At 50.3% G+C, this 20,858-nt stretch overlaps 1 protein-coding gene across 1 annotated transcript in view; it reads left to right on the top strand.

Annotated features, from left to right (window-relative positions):
* KPNA1 (karyopherin subunit alpha 1) overlaps positions 1 to 18,986 on the top strand; it is a 47,998-nt gene extending 29,012 nt beyond the window's left edge. Inside the window, exons 6-14 of the mRNA XM_069760513.1 lie at positions 1,296 to 1,427; positions 1,550 to 1,638; positions 1,863 to 1,962; positions 6,084 to 6,247; positions 6,332 to 6,410; positions 6,565 to 6,690; positions 13,142 to 13,269; positions 14,755 to 14,933; positions 17,646 to 18,986. Coding sequence (XP_069616614.1) covers positions 1,296 to 1,427; positions 1,550 to 1,638; positions 1,863 to 1,962; positions 6,084 to 6,247; positions 6,332 to 6,410; positions 6,565 to 6,690; positions 13,142 to 13,269; positions 14,755 to 14,933; positions 17,646 to 17,833 — 1,185 coding nt within the window. The 3' untranslated portion in view covers positions 17,834 to 18,986. The remainder of the gene's footprint in view (positions 1 to 1,295; positions 1,428 to 1,549; positions 1,639 to 1,862; positions 1,963 to 6,083; positions 6,248 to 6,331; positions 6,411 to 6,564; positions 6,691 to 13,141; positions 13,270 to 14,754; positions 14,934 to 17,645) is intronic.
* Positions 18,987 to 20,858: the final 1,872 nt, after the last annotated feature.

Here is a 20,858-nt window from a genome sequence, read left to right on the forward strand (position 1 = left end):
CAGGAGATGTAAATTCATGTAAATTAGCTCAGTGTTCCCTCACCACCTCTCTGTTTATGGATAGTGGGGATTCTTTTATTCCTTCGATGACATTGAAGATCAGTTGAGGTTACATTTACTTTCTTAGAGAACACAGAAGCAAAATAGGAATTTAAATATTCATCCTTCTCAACATCATTTCTGACCACTTCACTCTTTTCATCCTGTGAAAATCCTATAGCATCTTCACTTTTCTTTTACCTCCAAATCCTTTTTTGCTGCTTTTGGTCTCTCTTACAAGCCTCACTTCATTACTGACTTTAGCTCCTCTAACTCTTGCCCTGCATTCCCTGCAGACAGCATTATATTCTTCTTTAGATATGTCTCATCTTTCCATCTAATATACGTTTCTTTTTAACAAGTGATTAAGTTCTGTGTTCATCCATCCTGATCTCTTTAAATGACTCCAATTCTTCCTTCTTTTCGGGATTGTTACCGATTGTGCGGTGATAATTTCATTTAGTAAAATCGCCCATCCTTCTCGGACATTTCTGTCCTTTAGAACATCTGGCCATTGGACCTTTCCTACCCTCTTCCTGAGTCCATTAAAATCTACCTTTCTGAAGTCCAACCCTAAAGGTCTTCATCTTCTTGTAATCCAAAATTCAAGGATAGTACGATCTCTGTCTCCTAAATTCCCGGCCACCTTTACTCCCTCAACCATTTCCTCCCTGTTGGTAAGAATTAGGTCCAAGATAAGATTGCAGATTATCTTGTTCTCTCTTCTACTTTTTGAAAGATAAAGTTGTCAGCGAGAGAAGATAAGACATTTCTGGACAAAGTATTTTTGCCTGAGAGAGATTCCCAACAAATATCTGGATAGTTAAAATCTCCCATGATCACTATGTCGTACTTTTTTGAGAACAGAGACATCTGATGTAAAAAAAAGTTCATCCATATCTTCAGTCTGTCCTGTCTAGTAAACATCTACAATAGTGTCCTTTCTGGTCTTCTCTCCTTGAATTCTTACCCAAACAGTTTCTGCAGAGCTACCAGTCTCTGAAGCTTGGATCTCTGTGGAGATATAGTTTTCCTAACATACAATGCAACACCCCCTCCCCTCTTGTTAATCCTGTTTATAATAAGTACATGTATTATGGGGGTCTGCATGTTACAGGGGAGAGTAGACCCCACAGTTTAATAATACATGTTTTATGGGGGTTCGCACATTACAGGTGAGAGAAGACATGTAGTAGTGCGTGTGACATGGTGGGGGGGCACTCACACTCACGTTGGGGTCCCATTGTCACCCGCAGTTCGAGGCCGCCTGGGTGTTAACAAACATCGCCTCGGGAAACTCGCTGCAGACCCGGATTGTCATCCAGGCAGGGGCCGTGCCCATCTTTATAGAGCTGCTGAGCTCGGAGTTTGAGGACGTGCAGGAACAGGTAAAGTAATGTTGCCCCTTTCTGTCTGTGTCGCCCTGTTTTGCGTTGTCCCATTTTGTGCCGCCCCGTTCTGTGCCGCCTGCTCGTGTGCCGTCCTTACATGCGTGTTTCCTCTTCGGCAGGCGGTGTGGGCTCTGGGGAACATCGCTGGAGACAGCACGGTGTGCAGGGACTACGTTCTGGACTGTAACATCCTGCCCCCGCTGCTACAGTGAGTGCAATGCGGCCCCTCCTATAGTGACGGTACTGAGTGTTGGGGAGGAGGACGACGGCGCATCCCCTCAGTCAGACAGCAGCCGCTTCTCCGTGGTGTCACCTAGTAATAGATGGACAGACTTCCCCGACCTGCCTGATGTAGATACATAGACACCGCCGGCAGCTTCCCGCGATATGTGTGGTACCGCACATGTCACCTACTGTCATTATATATTGCAGGTTACTCGCCAAACAGAACCGCCTGACAATGACCCGGAACGCTGTCTGGGCCTTGTCGAACCTGTGCCGAGGGAAGAACCCACCTCCGGAGTTTGCCAAGGTGAGAGACGCCATCTGTGTGTGATTGTGAGCGGAGGAACGAGGACCCTTCAGGCTCAAGTAAAGGGGTCTATAGTCTGGGACGGCCCCTTCTATGAGCCGGAGTTGAGCGCTGCTGACAGTCACCGTCCTCGCCTGTCTACGGATGACCGATAGTCTGACAAGCTGCCATGTGAAACTGCCGCACCGCAGGATAGAGAGGGCCGACTGTGACTTCATGGTGGAGATGATTGCTGGGGGGATTCTGAGGCTTGATCTGCACTGTTTACGGTGGGATTCTGAAGCTTGATCTGCACTGTTTACGGGGGGATTCTGAAGCTTTATCTGCACTGATTGCGGGGGGATTCTGAAGCTTGATCTGCACTGATTGCGGGGGGTTTGAAGCTTGATCTGCGCTGATTGCTCGGGGATTCTGAAGCTCGATCTGTACTGATTGTGGGGGATTCTGAAGCTAGATCTGCGCTGATTGCGAGAGATTCTGAAGTTTGATCTGTACTGATTGCGGAGGGGGATTCTGAAGCTTGATCTGCGCTGATTGTGAGGAGGATTCTGAAGCTCGATCTGCACTGATTGCCGGGGGATTCTGAAGCTCGATCTGTACTGATTGCCGGGGGATTCTGAAGCTAGATCTGTACTGATTGCCGGGGGATTCTGAAGCTCGATCTGTACTGATTGTGGGGGATTCTGAAGCTAGATCTGCGCTGATTGCGAGAGATTCTGAAGTTTGATCTGTACTGATTGCGGAGGGGGATTCTGAAGCTTGGTCTGTACTGATTGCGGGGGGATTCTGAAGCTCGATCTGCGCTGATTGCGGGGGGATTCTGAAGCTCGATCTGCACTGATTGTGGGGGGATTCTGAAGCTCGATCTGCGCTGATTGTGGGGGGATTCTGAAGCTCGATCTGCTCTGATTGCGGGGGGATTCTGAAGCTTGATCTGCACTGAATGGGGGATCCTGAAGCTCGATCTGCACTGATTGGGGGGGTTTGAAGCTCGATCTGCGCTGATTGGAGGGAGGATTCTGAAGCTTGATCTGCACTGAATGGGGGGGTTTCTGAAGCTTGATCACTGATTGCGGGGGGATTCTGAAGCTCGATCTGCACTGATTGGGGGGGGTTTGAAGCTTGATCTGTGCTGATTGGAGGCAGGATTCTGAAGCTCGATCTGCACTGATTGCGGGGGGATTCTGAAGCTCCATCTGCGCTGACTGCAGGGGATTCTGAAGCTCCATCTGCGCTGACTGCAGGAGATTCTGAAGCTTGATCACTGATTGCGGGGGGATTCTGAAGCTCGATCTGCACTGATTGCGGGGGATTCTGAAGCTCGATCTGTACTGATTGGGGGGAGGATTCTGAAGCTTGATCTGCGCTTTTTGCGGAGGGGGATTCTGAACCTCGATCTGCACTGACTGCGAGAGATTCTTAAGCTTGATCTGCACTGATTGCGAGGGAATATTGAAGCTCGATCTGCGATGATTGTGGGGGATTCTGAAGCTCGATCTGGGCTGATTACGGGGGGATTTTGAAGCTCGATCTGCGCTGATTACGGGGGGATTCTGAAGCTCGATCTGCGCTGATTGCGGGGGATTCTGAAGCTTGATCTGCGCTGATTGCGGGGGGATTCTGAAGCTTGATCTGCGCTGATTGCGGGGGATTCTGAAGCTCGATCTGCGCTGATTGCGGGGGATTCTGAAGCTTGATCTGCGCTAATTGCGGGGGATTCTGAAGCTTGATCTGTGCTGATTGCAGGGGATTCTGAAGCTTGATCTGCGCTAATTGCGGGGGATTCTGAAGCTTGATCTGTGCTGATTGCAGGGGATTCTGAAGCTCGATCTGCGCTGATTGCGGAGGATTCTAAAGCTCGATCTGCGCTGATTACGGGGGGATTCTGAAGCTTGATCTGCACTGATTGCGGGGGAACATTGAAGCTTGATCTGCACTGATTGCGGGGGAATATTGAAGCTTGATCTGCGCTGATTGCGGGGGGATTCTGAAGCTCGATCTGCGCTGATTACCGGGGATTCTGAAGCTCGATCTGCGCTGATTGCGGGGGATTCTGAAGCTCGATCTGCGCTCATTGCGGGGGATTCTGAAGCTCGATCTGCACTGATTATGGGGGGATTCTGAAGCTCGATCTGCGCTGATTGCGGGGGATTCTGAAGCTTGATCTGCGCTGATTGCGGGGGATTCTGAAGCTTGATCTGTGCTGATTGCGGAGGATTCTAAAGCTCGATCTGCGCTGATTACGGGGGATTCTGAAGCTCAATCTGCGCTGATTGCGGGGGAATATTGAAGCTTGATCTGCGCTGATTGCGGGGGGATTCTGAAGCTCAATCTGCGCTGATTGCGGGGGAATATTGAAGCTCGATCTGCGCTGATTGCGGGGGATTCTGAAGCTTGATCTGCGCTAATTGCGGGGGATTCTGAAGCTTGATCTGTGCTGATTGCAGGGGATTCTGAAGCTCGATCTGCGCTGATTGCGGAAGATTCTAAAGCTCGATCTGCGCTGATTACGGGGGGATTCTGAAGCTTGATCTGCGCTGATTGCGGGGGATTCTGAAGCTCGATCTGCGCTGATTGCGGGGGATTCTGAAGCTTGATCTGCGCTGATTGCGGAGGGGGATTCTGAAGCTTGATCTGTGCTGATTGCAGGGGATTCTGAAGCTCGATCTGCGCTGATTGCGGAAGATTCTAAAGCTCGATCTGCGCTGATTACGGGGGGATTCTGAAGCTTGATCTGCACTGATTGCGGGGGAACATTGAAGCTTGATCTGCACTGATTGCGGGGGAATATTGAAGCTTGATCTGCGCTGATTGCGGGGGGATTCTGAAGCTCGATCTGCGCTGATTGCCGGGGGATTCTGAAGCTCGATCTGCGCTCATTGCGGGGGATTCTGAAGCTCGATCTGCACTGATTATGGGGGGATTCTGAAGCTCGATCTGCGCTGATTGCGGGGGATTCTGAAGCTTGATCTGCGCTGATTGCGGGGGATTCTGAAGCTCGATCTGTGCTGATTGCAAGGGATTCTGAAGCTCGATCTGCGCTGATTGCGGAGGATTCTAAAGCTCGATCTGCGCTGATTACGGGGGGATTCTGAAGCTCAATCTGCGCTGATTGCGGGGGATTCTGAAGCTTGATCTGCGCTGATTGCGGGGGGATTCTGAAGCTCGATCTGCGCTGAAGGCGGGGGATTCTGAAGCTCGATCTTCGCTGATTGCGGGGGGATTCTGAAGCTCGATCTGCGCTGATTTGGGGGGATTCTGAAGCTCGATCTGCGCTGATTACGGGGGGATTCTGAAGCTTGATCTGCACTGATTGCGGGAGAATATTGAAGCTTGATCTGCGCTGATTGCGGGGGGATTCTGAAGCTCGATCTGCGCTGATTGTGGGGGATTCTGAAGCTCGATCTGCGCTGATTGCGGGGGATTCTGAAGCTTGATCTGCGCTGATTGTGGGGGATTCTGAAGCTCGATCTGCCCTGATTACGGGGGGATTCTGAAGCTCGATCTGCGCTGATTGCGGGGGATTCTGAAGCTCGATCTGCGCTGATTGCGGGGGATTCTGAAGCTCGATCTGCGCTGATTGTGGGGGAATATTGAAGCTCGATCTGCGCTGATTGCGGGGGATTCTGAAGCTCGATCTGCGCTGATTGCGGGGGATTCTGAAGCTCGATCTGCACTGATTGTGGGGGATTCTGAAGCTCGATCTGCACTGATTACGGGGGAATATTGAAGCTTGATCTGTGCTGATTGCGGCGGTTTCCTTGTTTGATCAGTCCTTTCCTGCTGTATGCGCCGTGTGGATCCGTGCGACCTCCTCCCTGTGACTACATGATGGGACTGGACTGTGACGATTGAGTCTTGGTGGTCCCCGCGTTTCTCAGGGGTCACCACGCATCTTGCCCTACATCGGGGGGGTGTGTTATGGTCCGCTGCGCTCATGGGCAGCAGATGGTGTTTTTCCCTCACCCTCTTAATCATGGGAGCAGCGTGTGATCCCCGCAAGGCCTGACGGGCGGCTGACGGACGTCGCCTCGTTAGTGACGGTGCCGGACATCCCCTTTAATGTGCAGTAATGGTGATTCCTGGTCTCCGGCATTGATGCGCTGCCGCTGTCTCCGCAGGTCTCCCCGTGTCTGACCGTGCTGTCATGGCTGCTCTTCGTCAGTGACATCGATGTCCTCGCCGACGCCTGCTGGGCGCTCTCTTACCTGTCGGACGGGCCAAACGATAAAATCCAGGCGGTGATCGATGCCGGAGTGTGCAGGCGGCTGGTGGAGCTCCTCCTGTAAGACATGGCGGACGGGCCGAGATCGCTGGGATGAGCGGCGCCTGCTGAGCCGGTAACAACCTTCTGCCTCTCTCCTTCCAGGCACAGCGACTACAAAGTGGTGTCACCGGCCCTGAGAGCGGTGGGGAATATTGTCACCGGGGATGACGTGCAGACTCAGGTACGGAGCAGACGAGAGAGAGAAGTCCATAGATGTGTCAGGTATTCATGCGAGAGTATGACCCCTCCGGTGAACGAGTGCATGAACCGCAGGTGACTCTGCGACCACGTGGGCGACTGTGCCGTGATATAAGAGTGGCGCCTCTGCTCCGCAGGTCATCCTGAACTGCTCCGCTCTGCAGAGCTTACTGCACCTACTGAGCAGCCCCAAGGAGTCGATAAAGAAGGAGGCGTGCTGGACGATATCCAACATCACCGCCGGGAACCGAGCTCAGATCCAGGTCAGTGCGGCCTCCGTGGCCCGGGAGACTGCCCAGGTCCAGCCGGCCACTGATAGACTATAGAGGTGGCCGGTAACCTTGGCAACGAGCTGTAAACTAAACAAAAATCCCTATCTTCTTGAGAACGGAGGGAAATCATCACACCGCTCGAGTCTAAAGGAAATTTACTTATTTAATAAGGTGAGAAACCCCCGTGTCCCATGCCGGACCTGGAGCTTTGTGCGCTGGGTCGGTGCAGTTCTGGTGCCGGGGCCGCTGTAGTTTTTATTATTTTGGGGTACAACCAACGTCTTGATTTTTTTTTTCCATATTTGTCAGGAGGTAAATTGACCACATAACAGCGATTGTTCCGTTATTTATCTTCTTGCCCGTGATCTCCATATTGGGTGGAGGGTTAATAGGACGTTTAGTTTGTGCGGCTCGCGGCGCTCCGAAAAGTGATGATTCTTTTTCTTTTTTTCTTTAACCCCTTCCCGACCTTTGACGCATACGCTGCGTCATGAAAGTCGGTGCCATTCCGACCCATGACGCAGCATATGCGTCATGGAAAGATCGCGTCCCTGCAGGCCGGGTGAAAGGGTTAACTCCCATTTCACCCGATCTGCAGGGACAGGGGGAGTGGTAGTTTAGCCCAGGGGGGGTGGCTTCACCCCCTCGTGGCTACGATCGCTCTGATTGGCTGTTGAAAGTGAAACTGCCAATCAGAGCGATTTGTAATATTTCACCTAAAAAACTGGTGAAATATTACAATCCAGCCATGGCCGATGCTGCAATATCATCGGCCATGGCTGGACACACTAATGTGCACCCACCCCACCCCTCCGATCGCCCCCCCAGCCCCCCGATCTGTGGTCCGCTCCCCTCCGTCCTGTGCTCCGCTCCCCCGTCCTCCTGTCCGCTCCCCCCGTGCTCCAATCACACCCCCCGTGCTCCAATCAAACCCCGCACACTCTGATCCCCCCCCCCGCACACAGCGACCCCCCCCCGTGCTCTGATCCACCCCCCCGCACAGCGATCCCTCACCCCGTGCTCCAATCCTTCCCCGTGCTCCAATCCTCCCTCCCGTGTTCCGATCCACCCCCCCCATGCTCCGATCCACCCCCCCGTGCTCCGACGCCCCCCCCGTGCCCTGATCTCCCCCCCTTATACTTACCTGGCCGCCCGAGGTCCGTCCGTCTTCTTTCCTGGGCGCCGCCATCTTCCAAAATGGCGGGCGCATGTGCAGTGCGCCCGCCGAATCTGCCGGCCGGCAGATTCGTTCCAGAGTGAATTTTGATCACTGAGATATAACCTATCTCAGTGATCAAAATAAAAAAAATAGTAAATGACCCCCCCCTTTGTCACCCCCATAGATAGGGACAATAAAAAAAATAAAGATTTTTTTTTTTTTCACTAAGGTTGGGGTAAGAACTAGGGTTAGGGTTAGGGGTAGGGTTAGGGGTAGGGTTAGGGTTAGGGTTAGGGGTAGGGTTAGGGTTAGGGGTAGCGTTAGGGGTAGGGCTAGGGGTAGGGTTAGGGTTAGGGGTAGGGTTAGGGCTAGGGTTAGGGTTTCGGTATGTGCACACGTATTCTGGTCCTATGCGGATTTTTCCGCAGCGGATTTGAAAAATCCACAGTGCTAAACCGCTGCCGATTTATCGTGGATTTACCGCGGTTTTTCTGCGCATTTCACTGCGGTTTTACAACTGCGATTTTCTATTGGAGCAGTTGTAAAACCGCTGCGGAGTCCGCAGAAAGAAGTGACATGCTGCGGAATGTAAACCGCTGCGTTTCCGTGCAGTTTTTCCGCAGCATGTGTACAGCGATTTTTGGTTCCCATAGGTTCACATTGAACTGTAAACTCATGGGAAACTGCTGCGGATCCGCAGCGTTTTCCGCAGCGTGTGCACATACCTTTAGAATTAGGCTATGTGCACACGGTGCGGATTGGCCGCTGCGGATCCGCAGCAGTGTTCCATCAGGTTTACAGTACCATGTAAACATATGGAAAACCAAATCCGCTGTGCCCATGGTGCAGAAAATACCGCGCGGGAACGCTGCGTTGTATTTTCCGCAGCATGCCAATTCTTTGTGCGGATTCCGCAGCGTTTTACACCTGTTCCTCAATAGGAATCCACAGGTGAAATCCGCACAAAAAACACTGGAAATCCACGGTAAATCCACAGGTAAAACGCAGTGCCTTTTACCCGCGGATTTTTCAAAAATGATGCTGAAAAATCTCATACGAATCCGCAACGTTGGCACATAGCCTTAGAGTTGGGTTGGAATTAGGGTTGTGGTTAGGGTTAGGGGTGTGTTGGGGTTAGGGTTGTGGTTTGGGGTGTGTTGGGGTTAGGGTTGTGATTAGGGTTACGGCTACAGTTGGGATAAGGGTTAGGGGTGTGTTGGAGGTAGAATTGAGGGGTTTCCACTGTTTAGGCACTTCAGGGGGTCTCCAAACGCAACATGGCGCCACCATTGATTCCAGCCAATCTTGTATTCAAAAATTCAAATGGTGCTCCCTCACTTCCGAACCCCGACGTGTGCCCAAACAGTGGTTTACCCCCACATATGGGGTACCATCATACTCAGGACAAACTGCGCAACAATTACTGGGGTCCAATTTCTCCTGTTACCCTTGAGAAAATAAAAAATTGCTTGCTAAAACATCATTTTTGAGGAAAGAAAAATGATTTTTTATTTTCACGGCTCTGCGTTGTAAACGTCTGTGAAGCACTTGGGGGTTCAAAGTGCTCACCACATATCTAGATAAGTTCCTTGGGGGGTCTAGTTTCCAAAATGGGGTCACTTGTGGGGGGTTTCTACTGTTTAGGCACACCAGGGGCTCTGCAAACGCAACGTGACGCCCGCAGACCATTCCATCAAAGTCTGCATTTCAAAAGTCACTACTTCCCTTCTGAGCCCCCACGTGTGCCCAAACAGTGGTTTACCCCCACACATGGGGTATCAGCGTACTCAGGAGAAACTGGACAACAACTTTTGTGGTCCAATTTCTCCTGTAACCCTTGGGAAAATAAAAAATTCTGGGCTAAAAAATTATTTTTGAGGAAAGAAAACGTATTTATTATTTTCACTGCTCTGTGTTATGAACTTCTGTGAAGCACTTGGGGGTTCAAAGTGCTCACCTCACATCTAGATAAGTTCCTTTCGGGGTCTAGTTTCCAAAATGGGGTCACTTGTGGGGGGTTTCTACTGTTTAGCCACATCAGGGGCTCTGCAAACGCAACGTGACGCCCACAGAGCATTCCATCAAAGTCTGCATTTCAAAACGTCACTACTTCACTTCCGAGCCCCAGCATGTGCCTAAACAGTGGTTTACCCCCACATATGGGGTATCAGCGTACTCAGGAGAAACTGGACAACAACTTTTGGGGTCAAATTTCTCCTGTTACCCTTGGGAAAATAAAAAATTGCGGGCTAAAATTCATTTTTGAGAAAATAATTTTTTTTTTTTATTTTCATGGCTCTGCGTTATAAACTTCTGTGAAGCACTTGAGGGTTCAAAGTGCTCACTACACATCTAGATTAGTTCCTTTGGGGGTCTAGTTTCCAAAATGGGGTAATTTGTGGGGGATCTCCAATGTTTAGGCACACAGGGGCTCTCCAAACGCGACATGGTGTCCGCTAATGATTGGAGATAATTTTCCATTTAAAAAGCCAAATGGCGTGCCTTCCCTTCTGAGCCCTGCCGTGCGCCCAAACAGTGGTTTACCCCCACATATGGGGTATCTGCATACTCAGGACAAACTGGACAACAACATTTGTGGTCCAATTTCTCCTATTACCATTGGCAAAATAGGAAATTCCAGGCTAAAAAATCATTTTTGAGAAAAGAAAAATTATTTTTTATTTTCATGGCTCTGCATTATAAACTTCTGTGAAGCACCTGGGGGTTTAAAGTGCTCAGTATGCATCTAGATAAGTTCCTTGGGGGGTCTAGTTTCCAAAATGGGGTCACTTGTGGGGGAGCTCCATTGCATAGGCACACAGGGGCTCTCCAAATGCGACATGGTGTCCGCTAACAATTGGAGCTAATTTTCCATTCAAAAAGTTAAAAGGCGCGCCTTCCCTTCCGAGCCCTGCCGTGTGCCCAAACAGTGGTTTACCCCCACATATGAGGTATCGGCGTACTCGGGAGAAATTGCTCAACAAATTTTAGGATCCATTTTATCCTATTGCCCATGTGAAAATGAAAAAATTGAGGCGAAAATAAATTTTTTGTAAAAAAAAAGTACTTTTTCATTTTTACGGATCAATTTGTGAAGCACCTGAGGGTTTAAAGTGCTCACTAGGCATCTAGATAAGTTCCTTGGGGGGTCCAGTTTCCAAAATGGGGTCACTTGTGGGGGAGCTCCAATGTTTAAGCACACAGGGTCTCTCCAAACGCGACATGGTGTCCGCTAACGATGGAGATAATTTTTCATTCAAAAAGTCAAATGGCGCTCCTTCCCTTCCGAGCCTTACCATGTGCCCAAACAGTGGTTTACCCCCACATGTGAGGTATCGGTGTACTCAGGAGAAATTGCCAAACAAATTTTAGGATCCATTTTATCCTGTTGTCCATGTGAAAATGAAAAAATTGAGGCGAAAATAAATTTTTTGTAAAAAAAAAGTACTTTTTCATTTTTACGGATCAATTTGTGAAGCACCTGAGGGTTTAAAGTGCTCACTAGGGATCTAGATAAGTTCCTTGGGGGGTCCAGTTTCCAAAATGGGGTCACTTGTGGGGGAGCTCCAATGTTTAAGCACACAGGGTCTCTCCAAACGCGACATGGTGTCCGCTAACGATGGAGATAATTTTTCATTCAAAAAGTCAAATGGCGCTCCTTCCCTTCCGAGCCTTACCATGTGCCCAAACAGTGGTTTACCCCCACATGTGAAGTATCGGTGTACTCAGGAGAAATTGCCAAACAAATTTTAGGATCCATTTTATCCTGTTGTCCATGTGAAAATGAAAAAATTGAGGCTAAAAGAATTTTTTTGTGAAAAAAAAGTACTTTTTCATTTTTACGGATCAATTTGTGAAGCACCTGGGGGTTTAAAGGGCTCACTATGCATCTAGATAAGTTCCTTGGGGTGTCTAGTTTCCAAAATGGGGTCACTTGTGGGGGAGCTCCAATTTTTAGGCACACGGGGGCTCTCCAAATGTGACATGGTGTCCGCTAAAGAGTGCAGCCAATTTTTCATTCAAAAAGTCAAATGGTGCTCCCTCACTTCCAAGCCCTGCCGTGCGCCCAAACAGTGGTTTACCCCCACATATGAGGTATCAGCGTACTCAGGACAAATTGGACAACAACTTTCGTGGTTCAGTTTCTCCTTTTACCATTGGGAAAATAAAAAAATTGTTGCTGAAAAATCATTTTTGTGACTAAAAAGTTAAATGTTCATTTTTTCCTTCCATGTTGCTTCTGCTGCTGTGAAGCACCTGAAGGGTTAATAAACTTCTTGAATGTGGTTTTGTGCACCTTGAGGGGTGCAGTTTTTATAATGGTGTCACTTTTGGGTATTTTCAGCCATATAGACCCCTCAAGCTGACTTCAAATGTGAGGTGGTCCCTAAAAAAAATGGTTTTGTAAATTTCGTTGTAAAAATGAGAAATCGCTAGTCAAATTTTAACCCTTATAACTTCCTAGCAAAAAAAAATTTTGTTTCCAAAATTGTGCTGATGTAAAGTAGACGTGTGGGAAATGTTATTTATTAACTATTTTGTGTCACATAACTCTCTGGTTTAACAGAATAAAAATTCAAAATGTGAAAATTGCGAAATTTTCAAAATTTTCGCCAAATTTCCGTTTTTATCACAAATAAACACAGAATTTATTGACCTAAATTTACCACTAACATGAAGCCCAATATGTCACGAAAAAACAATCTCAGAACCGCTAGGATCCATTGAAGCGTTCCTGAGTTATTACCTCATGAAGGGACACTGGTCAGAATTGCAAAAAACAGCCAGGTCATTAAGGTCAAAATAGGCTGGGTCATGAAGGGGTTAAAGGGGTTTTCCATTTATAATGAAGTGGTCCCCAAACGGTGCCAGTAATATAATAAGCAATGACAGATAGTTTTGCTCCAGCGCAGTGTCGGTGCTCTGGTCTGAGTGATTGGCTGCAGCGGTGACATCACACTGACGGCTCACATCACTGCTGCAGCCGATCACTGAACTTGGCGGCTTTTTTGCTTTTTGCTTTCACCTTCTGTCATAGTTTGTCCTGTTTTAAAATGAGACCAAATATCTTCATTTTATTTTACATTTTGGGAAAAGGGGGATTTAATTTTTTTTAAAGATTTTTACCCTTTTGCACATATAGGAGCCGCGGTCACAAACTGTAAGATTCCCATTATCCGCCATTTGCTGGAAGCTCCGGTGCGCGGTCCCGGTGTCTGCGGGGGTGGATGATGGGGGTTCTGCTCCGTGTTAACCCTTCCCCCACCTCTCCTCTCTCTACAGACTGTGATTGAAGCCGACATCTTCCCTGCTCTTATTAACATCCTGCAGACGGCCGAATTCAGGACCCGGAAGGAGGCGGCGTGGGCGATCACAAACGCCACGTCCGGGGGCTCCGCAGAGCAGATAAAGTAAGGCTCCGGATACATGTGTGTACAGGGTCCACCGCTGATAGCAGTGCGGTGCTGGTGCGGTGTTGGTAACGGTGCAGTGCTGGTGCGGTGTTGGTAACGGTGCGGTGCTGGTAGTGGTGCGCTGCAGGTAACGGTGCGGTGCAGGTAGCGGTGCGCTGCAGGTAACGGTGTGGTGCAGGTAGCGGTGCGGTGCAAGTAGCGGTGCGCTGCAGGTAACGGTGTGGTGCTGGTGCGCTGCAGGTAGCGGTGCGCTGCAGGTAGCGGTGTGCTGCAGGTAACGGTGCGGTGCAGGTAGCGGTGCGCTGCAGGTAACGGTGCGGTGCAGGTAGCGGTGCGCTGCAGGTAACGGTGCGGTGCAGGTAGCGGTGTGCTGCAGGTAACGGTGCGGTGCAGGTAGCGGTGCGCTGCAGGTAACGGTGCGGTGCAGGTAGCGGTGCGCTGCAGGTAACGGTGCGGTGCAGGTAGCGGTGCGCTGCAGGTAACGGTGCGGTGCAGGTAGCGGTGCGGTGCAGGTAACGGTGCGGTGCAGGTAGCGGTGCGCTGCAGGTAACGGTGCGGTGCAGGTAGCGGTGCGCTGCAGGTAACGGTGCGGTGCAGGTAGCGGTGCGCTGCAGGTAACGGTGTGGTGCTGGTGCGCTGCAGGTAGCGGTGCGCTGCAGGTAGCGGTGCGGTGCAGGTAGCGGTGCGCTGCAGGTAACGGTGCGGTGCTGGTAGCGGTGCGCTGCAGGTAACGGTGCGGTGCAGGTAGCGGTGCGCTGCAGGTAACGGTGCGGTGCAGGTAGCGGTGCGCTGCAGGTAACGGTGTGGTGCTGGTGCGCTGCAGGTAGCGGTGCGCTGCAGGTAGCGGTGCGGTGCAGGTAGCGGTGCGCTGCAGGTAACGGTGCGGTGCTGGTAGCGGTGCGCTGCAGGTAACGGTGCGGTGCAGGTAGTGGTGCGCTGCAGGTAACGGTGCGCTGCAGGTAATGGTGCGGTGCAGGTAGTGGTGCGCTGCAGGTAGCGGTGCGCTGCAGGTAACGGTGGTGCTGGTGCGCTGCAGGTAGCGGTGCGCTGCAGGTAGCGGTGCGGTGCAGGTAGCGGTGTGCTGCAGGTAACGGTGCGGTGCAGGTAGCGGTGCGCTGCAGGTAACGGTGCGGTGCAGGTAGCGGTGCGCTGCAGGTAACGGTGTGGTGCTGGTGCGCTGCAGGTAGCGGTGCGCTGCAGGTAGCGGTGCGGTGCAGGTAACGGTGCGGTGCTGGTAGCGGTGCGCTGCAGGTAACGGTGCGGTGCAGGTAGCGGTGCGCTGCAGGTAACGGTGCGGTGCAGGTAGTGGTGCGCTGCAGGTAACGGTGCGCTGCAGGTAACGGTGCGGTGCAGGTAGTGGTGCGCTGCAGGTAACGGTGCGCTGCAGGTAGCGGTGCGCTGCAGGTAGCGGTGCGGTGCTGGTGCGGTGCTGGTAGCGCACACGGTTCCGCTGATTCTCGTCCTTGTCGTCTTCTGTGTCAGGTACCTGGTGGATCTGGGCTGCATCAAACCGCTCTGTGACCTCCTCACCGTCATGGATTCCAAGATCGTGCAGGTGGCATTGAACGGCTTAGAAAATATCCTGAGACTGGGCGAGCAGGAATCGAAGCGAAGCGGCTCGGGCATAAACCCGTACTGCGCTCTCATCGAGGAAGCCTACGGTAAGGATGAGAAGGACTGCGCGACCAGGGATCGGGAGACTCGGCCTCCGTCTATTATACTCCAGTCACATCCAGAGCTGCTGGCACAAAGTTCACTGCACAGAACCCTGTACGTCCTTATAAATCATTAGGTGAGCATTGAGCTCACAGGGGTCATCGGAGAAATGAAGCGGCAGCGTTGTGAGTGCAGCTCTGGATATACAGGGGCTTGTGATAGTATTCACCCCCTTGGTATTTTTCATAGTTTATCTCATAATCTGGAATTTTACAGGTTTTTTTGAGGGTTTGCATCATTCATGTAGAGAAGATGCCGACAACTGAGAGCGTTTGGTTTACTTTACTTATTGTGAAGCAAACAACAAATAGGGCAAAATAACTGAGTATTTCAGTGTGCATGTCAGTGTGCAAAACTCTTCACCCCCCTAAAGTCAGTACTTTGTGGAGCCTCCTTTTGCGGCAGTTACAGCTGCAGTCACTTTGGATAAGTCTCTATGACTTTTCCACATCTTGTCACTGGGATTTTTCCCCTTCCTCAAGGCCAAACTGCTCCAGCTCCTTCAGGTTAGATGTTTCCTCTGGTGAACCGCGATCTTCACGTCTGACCACAGATTCTCCATTGGATTAAGCTCTGGGCTGTGACTCGGCCGCTCCAGAACATCTCCATGTTTCCCCTTACTCCCCTCGAGTGTTGCTCTAGCAGTATTCTTCGGGTCATTGTCTTGTTGGAAGGTGAATCTCTTTCCCAGTCTCAGATCACTAACCGACTGAAACAGGTTTTGCTCATGAATATCCCTGTATTTCGCACCATCCTCTTCTCTTGGCAGGTTGTTGTGTACCATGTTCTTTACATTTCATGATAATTAATTTTGTGGTTCTCCGGGGATGATCAGAGATTGGGATATTTTCTTATAACTCAACCCTGACTTGTACTTATCAACAATTGTCCCTGACTTGATCTCCTTGGTCTTCATTGTGTTGTTTGGAGATCTCTTTGATATTCATGGTGGTGGTTGGAGATCTCCTTGGTGTTCATGATGGTGTTTTGAGATCTCCTTGGTCTTGTCAGTGTTGTTTGGAGATCTCCTTGGTCTTCATGGTGGTGTTTGGAGATCTTCTTGGTCTGCATGGTGTTGTTTGGAGATCTCCTTGGTGTTCGTGATGGTGTTTGGAGATCTCCTTGGTCTTGTCAGTGTTGTTTGGAGATCTTGGTTTTCATGGTGGTGTTTGGAGATCTCCTTGGTGTTCATGGTGATGTTTGGAGATCTCCTTGATCTTCATGGTTTTGTTTGGAGATCTCCTTGATCTTCATGGTGTTGCTTGGAGAGCTTGTTGATGTTCATGGTGGTGGTTGGAGATCTCCTTGGTCTTCATGGTGGTGGTTGAAGATCTCCTTGGTCTTCAGGGTGGAACTTGGCGATCTCCTTGGTCTTCATGGTGGTTGGAGATCTCCTTGGTCTTCAGGGTGGAAGTTGGAGATCTCCTTGGTCTTCATGGTGGTGTTTGGAGATCTCCTTGATCTTCATAGTGTTGTTTGGAAATCTTCTTGGTCTGCATGGTGTTGTTTGGAGATCTCCTTGGTGTTCATGATGGTGTTTGGAGATCTCCTTGGTCTTGTCAATGTTGTTTGGAGATCTCCTTGGTCTTAATGGTGGTGTTTGGAGATCTCCTTGGTGTTCATGATGGTGTTTTGAGATCTCCTTGGTCTTGTCAGTGTTGTTTGGAGATCTCCTTGGTGTTCATGGTGGTGTTTGGAGATCAATTTGGTCTTCATGGTGGTGTTTGGAGATCTCCTTGGTCTTGTCAGTGTTTTTTGGTGATCCCCTTGGTGTTCATGGTGTTGTGTGGAGATCTCCTATGTCTTCATGGTGTTGTGTGGATATCTCCTATGTCTTTATGGTGATGTTTGGAGATCTCCTTTGTCTTCATGATGTTGTTTGGAGATCTCCTTGGTCTTCATGGTGGTGTTTGGAGATCTCCTTGGTCTTCATGGTGGTGTTTGGAGATCTCCTTGGTCTTCATGGTGGTGTTTGGAGATCTCCTTGGTCTTCATGGTGGTGTTTGGAGATCTCCTTGGTCTTCATGGTGGTGTTTGGAGATCTCCTTGGTCTTCATGGTGGTGTTTGGAGATCTCCTTTGTCTTCATGGTGGTGTTTGGAGATCTCCTTGGTCTTCATGGTGGTGTTTGGAGATCTTCTTGGTCTTCATGGTGGTGTTTGGAGATCTCCTTGGTCTTCATGGTGGTGTTTGGAGATCTCCTTGGTCTTCATGGTGGTGTTTGGTTAGTGGTGCCTCTTGTTAATGGTTTTTCAGCCTCTGTGGCCTTTCAGAGAAGGTAAAGTATATACTGACAGACATGTGACACTTAGATTGCACACAGGGGGACGTCCTGTCACTAAGCATGGGACTTATGAAGTGAATTGCTTGCACCAGAAATTTTTAGGAGCTTCATCGCAAGAGGGGTGAATACATATGCACATGCCAATTTTTAGTTACCTGATCCCATACATTTAATTTGTGTCCATATTTTTCGCATTTCACTTTACCCACTTAGACTATTTAGTGCTGATTCATCACACATAGATCAGATGCCAAAATAGGTAAAAAGCCAAGGGGGTGAATATTGTCGCAAGCCCCTTTAGAGTAAGTCCAGGTGGGTGACGCAGAGATATTCTTACCCGGTCTCACCTTTCCGCGTCTTTCTCCCCCGTCCAGGCCTTGACAAGATCGAGTTCCTGCAGAGCCACGAGAACCAGGAGATTTACCAGAAGGCGTTTGACCTGATCGAGCATTACTTCGGCACGGAGGATGAAGACAGCAGTATTGCCCCCCAAGTAGACCTGAGCCAGCAGCAGTACATCTTCCAGCAGTGTGAGACCCCAGTAGAGCGATTCCAGCTGTAACGCCATCCTCCGGGGCTCAGCATGCCACACAGTTAGATCTCCACCATCCTCCTCCATCTGTCTGCCGCGTGCACAATTTTCTCTTCCCTCTCTCTTTCCACACCGTAAATCTTTATTTCTTCTTTTCCTCTGTATTTTTTTTTTTTTTTTTCCGTTTCTTTTTTTTCCAAACCTTCTTCGCCTTTCCTTTTTGGCGCCCCCCAACCTACGCCATGACGGAATGGCGTCGCCCATCTGATTGCTTTTAAACATATCTCCATTATTTCACCTCCGACATCAAGGACACAATGACAAAAGGAAAAGACCAGACCAACCGCACACACCTGACTGTACTGACAAAGCGAGGCCCGGACCCAGGAGACTGGCTCCGCCGGGAAATGGACCCTCCCGATACAAGATGTCAGAGAAGGACGAAGTAAAAGACTTCTTCTACGAGGCCGAGGGACACGGAAAGTCCAGGATGGACCTAGCGCCGGGATCGGCCGATCACTACTGACCATCTCACTCCCTGGTGGTTCAGATCTCACCGCGATCTTCAGGCTGCCTTGATTTTTTTTTTTTCCCCATTTTGCTCCATTTTGTGTCTCTTCCCTCGGACCCCATGAGACTGTGGACGGCTGATGTCCTTACTCTCTTCCCCAGAGACACGACGGACTTTGGAAAATTCTTTTTGTGGAGACTTTTCTAGTGACTCTTTAAATTAAAAAAAAAAAAACATGAAAAAAATGACAAAAAAAAAAGTTCCCCGTCCCTTTAAACGGACCTCCTCCAATCACAACACAAAAAAATAATAGTAATAATAATAATAATGTGACGGGACTGAATCTTGGACGCCGCTGTCGGCCGTGACGTTCCTGAGTGAGGTCTCCTCCTCCCCTCTCATCTGTCTGGTTTACAAAGAGAAGCCGCCGTAGGTTAGAGTATATATATATATTTTTATTTTACGTTGATGCAGCAATTTTTTCTTTGCTGTGTAAATTATTGCATTATTTTAATGTCGTTTATTGTTCCCACGGCCATTTTACAGGTCACAGGGCGGTGACCCTCTAGAGATCTATACAGAGCATTTCCCGGAGCGGACGCCCGGCGTCCTCAGGGCTCTCCTGCATTTTCTGGATTTGCCACAATTAAACCATGCTCATTTCTCTCCGTACGGTGATTCCTGTCTGTGACGACCGAGCACAAACGTGTAAATTATATGTGTGTGTACAGCGCCGTGCGGAAGAGGCGCAGCAACGGAGGAAGCCGCAGACATAGAAGGGTTAATTGTATCCGCAAAATACTGAGCAAACAAGAGAAATGTAAATACCATCAGTATCTGGTGACCGCCCGTCTCCTCCATCATCAGTATCTGGTGACCGCCCATCACCTCTATCATCAGTATCTGGTGACCGCCCGTCCCCGCCATCATCAGTATCTGGTGACCGCCCGTCCCTTCCATCATCATTATCTGGTGACCGCCCGTCATCTCCATCATCAGTATCTGGTGACCACTCGTCACCTTCATCATCAGTATCTGGTGACCGCCCGTCTCCTCCATCATCAGTATCTGGTGAACGCCCGTCACCTCCATCATCAGTATCTGGTGACCACTCGTCACCTTCATCATCAGTATCTGGTGACCGCCCGTCTCCTCCATCATCAGTATCTGGTGACCGCCCGTCTCCTCCATCATCAGTATCTGGTGACCGCCCGTCTCCTCCATCATCAGTATCTGGTGACCGCCCGTCTCCTCCATCATCAGTATCTGGTGAACGCCCATCACCTCCATCATCAGTATCTGGTGACCACTCGTCACCTTCATCATCAGTATCTGGTGACCGCCCGTCCCCTCCATCATCAGTATCTGGTGACCACCTGTCACCTCCATCATCAGTATCTGGTGACCGCCCGTCACCTCCATCATCAGTATCTGGTGACCGCCCGTCATCTCCATCATCAGTATCTGGAGACCGCCCATCTCCTCCATCATCAGTATCTGGTAACATTTCTCTTTACATTCTGGTAATTGATACAAATAATCTATTAACCCTTTTCCTGCTGACATCTTCCCGCGGTGCCGCCCGTTTCCACCTCTGCACGATACGTTATATATGTAGATAGCAGGCGTTATTACATTATACAGTGTGTAGAGCCGGGTCCGTCCCAGGAGGACGAGGTGATCTCTGGTAAGTACTTTTCTCCTTCGCCACATTGGGGGACACAGGACCATGGGTTATGCTGCTGTCACTAGGAGGCTGACACTAAGCTGAGACAAACAAAGGTTCGCTCCTCCCCTGCAGTATACACCCTCATGCTGGCTTCCAGAGACCCAGTTCAAGCTTAGTGTCCGTAGGAGGCACACTGATTTTTACTCTTTCTATCCGGACGAAGGGGGCGACGGATTCTTTCATGTTCCGATCTCCCCCGAACCTACAACAGGCGAGCACGGGAGTTTCACCTCTCCGTATCCTCTCCTGCGACGTGGGAGCCACTGCCTGAGCTGACCCTTTTGGGCGACGGTCCCTTTCACGGGCGCCGATCTCCCCACGAAGTACAGACGAGCACTGGTGTTTTACCTCCAGTATCCTCTTCTGCAGCCAGGCCTTTTTATTGCCAGACATCAGCCTTGTCCACCAGGTTTCACCCTCTGCTGTACAGAGGCACTATTACCCGTGGCGTCCGTGCAGCCCACTCTGCATCACCACTGTTTATGCGGCTGATTCAGGTGGTTGGCGGTTCCTCTCCACCCCCCTTTCTGGGGTTGGTGGATGGAGGCTTCCCAACCCCTGCACCGTCCCTGTCTTTCACCCCAGGCACTCCTCACCTCAGGCCCCTTGTGCAGCAGCTGCTCCATCGGGGTAAGTGTCTGGGGGGGGCTCTCTCTTAGTGGTGGCACACTTTTTTCTGGGCCCCTTATATTCCGGCCATCAGCAGCCACGCGCCGGGCCGAAGCCGCAAATTTAGTCCCCGGCTTCGGCCTAGCCGCAGGCCGCATCCCGATAGGCTCCGCCCCCTCTTTCGCGTCATCTTGCGGCGGCGCCTC

This window comes from Ranitomeya imitator, chromosome 3, assembly GCF_032444005.1.
Source record: "Ranitomeya imitator isolate aRanImi1 chromosome 3, aRanImi1.pri, whole genome shotgun sequence".
Taxonomy (NCBI): Eukaryota; Metazoa; Chordata; class Amphibia; order Anura; family Dendrobatidae; genus Ranitomeya; species Ranitomeya imitator.